Genomic DNA, 8025 nt, shown 5'->3' on the forward strand with positions numbered 1-8025 from the left:
CAATGTTTATATTTATTATAATAAATAAAATTGAATAAGAAAACAAATTTTATAACCCTTGTTGGATTTACTACTACTAATTAGACTTAATTAAAAACTACTGTTTTTTAATTCCACGTCCTCTTGTCCCAGTGAGGCAGCCCAGTGGTTCAGCATTCTGCTGGGGGGTGGCCAGTGGCCCCCCTTTTGCTCACCCCAAGGGAGCTGTTCCCACGCGTCACACAGACAGCACCAGCTCTCAGCCGAGAGCACGGAACAACCAGTGCAGAGCCAGCTGCAGCCGCTGGGTGACAGCTCCCCAGCACGGCCACACAGCACTGGCTCCAGCACCCGTGTCACCACAGCCTGGAGACACATCTGCACCCCCAGGGGCAGAGAGACGGGGAACAAAGACAACCCAAAAGGTGCCAAGACTGAAATACATTCCTATACTGATAGCTCCCACTCTATCACGGAGCAGCCCCTCAGACCTTGGGATTCTTTGCTGTATAGCTCAGGGAACAGTGCTGTAGTTGCACGATGCCATGTCTGGGCTGTAGCAGCTTCTGCTTGCAAACATGCTAAATGTCCTGCAGTAACTCTCAAACCAAAGGTGCGATGAATGAAATATGTTGCTGTGGTGAAAGATTTCCCAGTATCACGCGAGCAGCCTCTCAGACCTTGGGGTTCCTTGCTATATAGCTCAGGGAACAGTGCTAACTGTGCCCTATGTCATTTCTCAGTTGTACCAGCTTTTGCTTGCAAACATGGTAAATGTCCAAGAGAAGCTCTGAAACCAAAGCTTAGAAAACTGAACTACATTCCTGGGCTGAACCCTCTGTCCCCCAGTCCCGGCTTTTGGCTTAGGAGTAGGATGGGTGCCACTCCTGCTGATGGCAGTGGCTCCCGAAGTGGCTTTCTCCCTAAAATCTGTGCCCAGCAGCTTTATACTGAGACGGGGCCCGAGAACTGTCGGCGTGTTCGTGGTAAGTGATGGCGTTTGCCACGAGGGAAGGAGAACCGGCAGGTAAAAGGGAGAAGTACAGGTGGAACCTTCTCCCCTGTGCTTGGCATGCTGGGAGACGATGACGTCACAGCGTTGCCCCTGGTGATACCGGTCCTGTACCAGTAACAGACGCAGGTGGAGGGAAGGAGGTGAGTGGTGCCTCCAGCTCTGCAGTGGGTTCGTGGCTTGGCAAAAACTCTCTGGGTAGCGACATCGCCGTGGTCAATTCTCACCACCTTGGCCATCAGCAGAGAGCTCGGGCGGCTGGAACCCCCTGAACTGCGCTCAGGTTAGGCCGCCACAACGGTCCACTGTGTTACGGGGTTTGGTAACGGGTCCAGGGTCCGCCCTGGTGCTGTCTTGGGAAATACGTGCCCTGTTTAACCCCCCTGGGCTGCGGGGAACACCGCGGGTGGTGGGAGTTCGACTCACGGCAGCTGCGCCGTGTGGGATAGATTGTGGTGTTAGAGCCTGAGGGAATGACTGCGATTTTACCAGGCAGTTTAATGAATTTCATGGCGACTCCACAGTTTTTTGGGTTACTTTTATTCCTTTCAGCTCTCCCTGACTACAAAATCCCTGCAGAGCCCCTAACTGCACCCCACACCTCCCTCTCCGCATGAGTTTTGAGGGGCAGCTAATGATCCGATGCCACTGGGGGTTTTCAGGCGCCTCTGACTTTGAGGGGGTTGTCTTTTGGAATCCTTCCCCCAGGTGATCCTGGATAAGGAGAACCTCAAAGGAAGCTCTTGTGCCCAAGAAGAGTTTGTGGATAATTTTTTTGCTCCCCACTTCCTCCCACTGGTTTGTCAGCTGTAATTTTTGGGAGATTGCAGCCGAGTTGGGGAGCTGTGCCTACAAATATGGGCCCCAGAAAAGCTTGAAACACCCCCCCTCAATTAAAAGATTATGGTCTTGTGTGCGAACACTGTTCCGGGGTTTTGCTTCGCTGCTGGTTTTTGCAGCCCCTGCTCCATCCCCACGGCTGATTTCTGAGCTGTGCTGTGAAATGATGTCCCGGTGCCCATATTCCGAGTGGAGGGGAGACAAAGACCCAGCAATTTCCCTGAAATTTGGGGGATTCCGGGACAAGCTCAGTGATTTGCAGCAAGGGAGGGAGAAGTGAGGCTGGAGGACGATCTCGGCAAAGCGGTTTCTATCTTGAGCGGGTGTTTTCTTTTTCCAGGCAGAATGGAGGGGGACCTTGGATCTTCTCTGGAGGAAGACATCAGTGTGGAGCCGTGAGTCCTCGCCGTGGCAATCGGAATTAAGAGAAGGGGGCGATGAGGGGACCGTGGCTCGGGGCTCGGGGAATGCCCTGCACCGGCCAGAAGGGAATTGCCGCTCTTTGTGCCATCGCCATTCCCAGCTTGTCTTCCTCACCTCCTCTTTTCCTCCTCAACTTCAGGCACATCAAGGTTGGCAGCCAGTTTCAAGCAGAGCTGCCAGAGCTGCACGACAGGTCGCAGGCAGACAACGACGACCATGGTGCGACGTTGGTGTGGAAGCCGTGGGGAGACATCGAGTCGAACCCCGAAACGCAGGACAGAGGTTTTTCCTTTAATGCTTTTCTTCCTCACCCGTCCCCACGGCTTCCCCAGTTCTGATGGGTCGGCCTCCCCACCGCAGCTTCCCCGCTTTTCCTTCACCTCCTCTGCAGGCGTTAAGGGAAGGGGATCTCGCTTGGTTCTTGGTGGAACCTGTTCCTCCCCCTCCCTCTTGTCTCCCATGGAGTTTTTTCCTCTTCCCTTGGGCAGAAACTTGACTTTCCCTTGTTTTTCATTGCGTTTGCAGTAACCCAACTGCTCAAGGTGGCCTGCTCCAGTGCCATGCCGGGGGGCCCGATGAACCAGGAGCAAGCGTTGCACTGCCTGCACGAAGCGCAGGGCAACGTCATGGTAAGGAACAATATCTTCACCTGTATGTAGTTAACGGGCTGGCTCAGGCTTTGTTAGCCCCAGGGAAGCTGCACAGAAGAGTCTTCTTCTGGGGCACGGGGGCGAGAGGGGATCCTTTTTCAGCTGGAAAGGGGAGAAAATATATACTGAGAGCTCAGGATTCGTGGTAAAGACAGAGAGGGATCACTCTGCGATTAGTGTCATGGGCAAAATGGACTCAGTGCAGAATAAAGGAAAGAGATCTAGTTTCTTACAACTACACTGCACCCCCAGTGACAGCAGAGTCGGGTAATGAGAAGTGCGGCCGGATCTTAAAGCACCTTCCCCCCACCCCTCCCTTCTTAGCAGACTTTAGTCATAATTTCACTCCCTTTTCCCACCCCATCATGGCACAGGGAGGGGCAGGGAATGGGAGAATGGGGGTTTTCAGTCCGTTCCTCCCAAGTCGTCTTCCTTCTTATCTGCTGCTTCTGGCTTGTAGCTGCTTCTTGCAGTAGCCCCCCCCTGCAGCCCCCCTTCTCCATTAGAACCCAGCCACACAGAACTGCGACAGGTGGGCCGAGTCGAAGGCATCAAAATGGAAAGTTTTGCCCCTTTTCCCCCTCCCGAGGGGGGAATCCAACATCTCCTCTCTTTGGGTGTTTTTCAATATCAAACCCTGCAGGATGCTCTGGACATGCTGCTTTTCGGGATGCCTCAGAAGTCCGGATCCCATCCACTGGCTGATTATCATTACACAGGTAAGCGGGGAGCCCGTTCCTTCGCCGGTGTAGCCGGTGCCTCCCCTTTCTACCTCTGGCTGGCGAGGATTTGGTTTTACAAAGCTGTTGCCGTTCCCCTGGGGAGGGGTGGAAACGCTTTGGTTCTCACCCCTTGACGTGGGGTTTGGCTTGCTGGGGTTTTTCTTTTCACACGGGAACAAAGGCCGCCTCGCCAGGCAAATAACAAACCTCGGCAGCTTCTCCTCACTCAATTCCCAGGGTCGGATTCTTGGAGCCCTGTCGAGGAGCAGCTGTTCAGAGAGGCTTTCTGCCAGCACAGGAAGGACTTTCACCTGATTCAGAAGAAGGTAAAGACATCAGGGTGGGGCGGCTGAGGCTTTTAACCCGGGAAGTCGTACCTTTTGCTGTCTGTCACCCGCCCTGTTCTTTGAAACCAAGATGATTTGCCCCGATGTGTGACCGCACGGGGATATTGAACATCTCTGGTAGTGAAACCCCGGAGATACAAACAGCATTAACGACCCATCGTGCTGACGGCCGGTTAGAAACGCGCGATGTTTCTCTCCCAACAGGTCCAGACCAAGACCGTGGCGCAGTGCGTCGAATATTATTATACCTGGAAGAAAAAAGTCAAATTTGGCCGCAGACAGCCTCAAGTCAGGAGAGAAAATACCAAAAGACCCAAGGGCGAGGTGGAAAACCCTGAAGAAGAGGTAGGAAAACCGTGCAAGATGCCTCTCCGTGCGAAAACCGCCCTGAGAGGGGCAGCGGGAGCTGCCGGGAGAGTTTCTGGTGGCTGATAAAAGCCATTGGCGTTGCTTGCGACTTTCGGGGTGGGGGGGGGGCATGAGAAATTCCTGGCACTCTGTAAAAGGAGCTGCTGCTTCCCCTGCTCTCCGCAAGGATCACCGGAACCTCCCGTGGCCGGCAAACGGGAGGTTGGGTTTGCAAAGCTTGTTCCTTTGTGGTGAGAACCGGGTCCATTTCAACACTCGGCAATCCTACCAGGGAGGGAAACATCGCTCTGCGTATGGAAATGCCAACAACGTGGTCCCAGTTTGCGCCCCGTCCTGGGGGTGGGTTTTTAAAGCGGGGTGTTTCGGCTCTTTAGCATTCGGAGAAGCTCACCTGGGCAGACTGGGGCTGGGCTCTACATTTTTGCGCAGCCTCGTTGCCTCCAAGGTGGATTTTTATCATTTTTAGGAAGTTTAGGGGGGAATTTAAAGCTCTTTTTGGGATTCTTTTGGCTTTTTACGTAACTGTCCAGCTCTCTGCAGAGCAGGGAACATTTGCTAAAGCCTCTCTGATTTTACAGGCTGGCTGCAACCCAAAGAAGCGCCGCCGCCTTCCCTCGAAGGGAAACAAAGTCAAAAAGCCAAAGAGTAATCCAGAGGTTCCCAGCAGCACAGAAGTGCTCTCCATCCACCCAAGTGCTGCACCGACCCCGGCTGAAGTCCCACCCCATCGGGACCCATTTCCATGGGAGGAGCACGAAAGGTAGCTGTTGTCCTTGGAGAAACCTGCCGGGTTTGGGCTGAAAGGGATTTAAACTCTGAAAGCTGTCACGGGGGCGGAGGAGGGAGCGGGATTAAAGTTACCCCAGGGCTTTTTTGGTTGTTTTCCACCCAAAAATCTTGCTGGTTGAACCACCAACACCCCTGTGGCTGGGGAGACTGGCTGATTTATGGCCAAAGTGGCGTTGTGCTGGCCAGGAGGCCCCTGGAGCAGCAAGAATGAAGCTGTGTTTAGCGGGGCTAGTGGGGGAAAAAAGTGATTTAAAGGAACTCCATATAGAAATCCCCATTGGTTTTCTGCCTTGCAGAGTGTTTGACAACAGAAAAGAGGAGGAGGCAGACGAGAAAAAGTTTGACCTGCTAGAGGAGATGGACCCTCTCTTGAAGATCAAATTGCCCGTGTAGCTGGCCGAAATTAGCAGTTTTTATGAATAAAATCTCTTGCCTGTCTGGTTCTATTTTTTAAAGGAGCGCTCGGCCTCTGCTTGGATGGGAAATCGGACGCCCTCGGCCCTGGCTTGTTGCCCCGTTGGGGGTTGGGAAAAGGGGGCGATCGCTGAGCAATTCCTGTATTTAACGGCCTGGGGCGCGAAACAGGGAGCGCTGCCCCCCTCGCGCGCGTGTTGCCGATGAATCCGTATGGAATCCCTAAATCCCGAGCTCAAGATTCCCAATAAGGAATGGGAACACTTTTGTTCCGCTGCCCGTTCATCCCGCGGGACATGCCCCTGGGTTGGAGAAACGTCAACGTCTTTGCTCTGCGGTTTCGCCGGCGCGGTCGGGGTCGGCGTCTGGTGGGACACAAAGCGCCGCATCCCACAATGGATTATCGCACCGCCTGGCCTGTGTTTCCCTCAACAGCCCTGCGCTGGGGAGGGACAACCGAGGGCTCGATTGCTTTAGGGAACAGAATGTGCTTTGTTAGAGGAGGGATAATGAGCGGTGGTGGTGGTGTTGCCACGAGGTTTTCTGGGCTGTGTTTTAGTCTTTGCTTGGCCGAAATATTCGTGGCTGGAAGCCGGGAGCGCGGCTAGGAGAGCTGGAAGCTTTACTGGGTGGAGGGCGGGGGAAAGCTGCGGAGCCAGAACCACAGGGGCTGTTGCCTGTCCTGCACCAGCAGTGGGATGTGGCAGCTCCACACTGGAATTCCTGTAAGAAGCCAGAAGAAAGCAGAAGAAAGACCTGGGGGAGGAAGCTTTGTAGAGAAGCAGAGCCTTCAGCATGGCACTTTGCAGACTCCCAGCAGAGGAATTCCGGCTGCAGCTGAGTGCCCAGACTGAAGTTGGACATGGCTGTGTTGCAGTGGAGGAGGGGTGGCTGCGGGGTGGGGGGCTTCTGGGAGAAGCAGCCAGCTTCTCTTTCCTTTTTGCATTTTCCTGTTTCTGGATTTTTTTAAACTGGAAGAGCAGCTTTCTGATTTGTATCTAAAGGGATCAACCCAGCAAATATGTGTAATCAAACAAGCACAACTGAAACTTTGGAAACTTAGAATACTCCCTGTAATGCACTAGTTGTGCCCCAAAATCTCAAAATCACAATTGAGTCAGTGTTTCTGAAGAGCATTTCATAATGTTGCCTGAGCAATGACTGCTGTGTAAATCTGTGAGAGAATTTGGACTGATAGAAACCAGTTGAAACCTCCTGGCAACTTGTTTCAATCGACCTTTGAATCGTGATCTACAAGGTATCTAAATATTCCATGAAATCTATAGTGTCATACAGATCAATCACAGCAATCACAATGTTGTGATGTGAGAAATTCCACGGACTGATGAGAACTGTTGTATCCTTTCCCCCAGATTTAGATTTAGTCAATTCAGATTGACAGAGAAACTATGAGGTGCCAGAATAAAAAGTGCAAGTGACATTAACTGCTGCCCTCAAACAAGTCTGTCTGAACAATGGAACATCTCGTAACGACAGGACAAGTGATCAGGTGGATGTGTGGCAACAGGTAAAGGCAACAAACATACAGGCACATACGAGTGCAGCTTCATGGGGCACCCCTGCCCCAGCCAAGGGGCTCGTTGGAAAGAGGAGAGAGGCGCTTGGGCGCAGCGCCCGGACAGCAACAGTCCTCATCTCAGTGCGCAGCTCGGGGCTCCAACTCCCCACCTCAGGATTAGGGGTCCTGTGCTCTGCTGCTGCCCCAGCCCTTCCAGCCCCGAGCTGGGCTCTGAGATGAGCGAGGTCTGTTGTTGTCCTGGAGCTGTCCCCTTGGATGGGGCAGGACTGCCAGGTGCTGTGGCAAAGAGCCCAGGCTAACTCAGCTCAGCTCTGATGGCTGCTTGGGGAGCCGGACTCTGCCCAGGACAGAAGCTCAGAGTACTGAAACCTGTTAGTTGCGGCGGGGAGGAGGTTGGGGTTTCCTCTCCTTAAAGGAAACAAATTGATTCTTTAATCGTCTTAGAAAATAAATTCTTTTGAATAATAAAATAATTTTGATATTATGAATGTTAATATTTATAGCATATTAATTATATTATTGATATTATTTATTATGATAAATTAAATTGAATAAGAAAACAAATTTTATAACCCTTGTTGGATTTACTGTTGTGTTTTTTAATTCCACGTCCTCTTGTCCCAGTGAGGCAGCCCAGTGGTTCAGCATTCTGCTGGGGCATGGCCAGTGGCCAGTCAACACCTCAAACTGCAAGACAGGTGGACAGAAGGAGCCTCTGCAAAAACGACCCCATGGGACACAAGGGCAAAAGAACAGGATCTACGGACTAAGCCGGCAGTTTCACATGGAGCTTCACTGTCTTTGGGCTCAACGGTGGGGGTTTTAAGGACTTGGGATTGTGCCGACTCTGCTCTAAAGCTCTCAAAGCATTCATGGCTTCAGAAAGTCCAGCTGGAGTTAGCTGAGACAGTTATCTCACTGCTGGCTTTCTCCCCTCTTG

At 52.4% G+C, this 8025-nt stretch overlaps 1 protein-coding gene across 1 annotated transcript; it reads left to right on the forward strand.

Annotated features, from left to right (window-relative positions):
- Positions 1-853: 853 nt before the first annotated feature.
- LOC311197481 (zinc finger protein 541-like) lies at positions 854-5524 on the forward strand (the record flags this gene model as incomplete). The annotated part of the gene is made up of 9 exons (XM_084271245.1): positions 854-965; positions 2172-2226; positions 2394-2536; positions 2780-2883; positions 3548-3623; positions 3864-3952; positions 4178-4318; positions 4614-4681; positions 5428-5524. The coding sequence occupies 9 exons, from the start codon at positions 854-856 to the stop codon at positions 5522-5524; spliced, it is 885 nt and encodes a 294-aa protein (XP_084127371.1).
- Positions 5525-8025: the final 2501 nt, after the last annotated feature.

The sequence above is a fragment of the Gallinula chloropus genome (genome assembly GCF_964237585.1).
Source record: "Gallinula chloropus genome assembly, chromosome: 15".
NCBI classification, from domain to species: Eukaryota; Metazoa; Chordata; class Aves; order Gruiformes; family Rallidae; genus Gallinula; species Gallinula chloropus.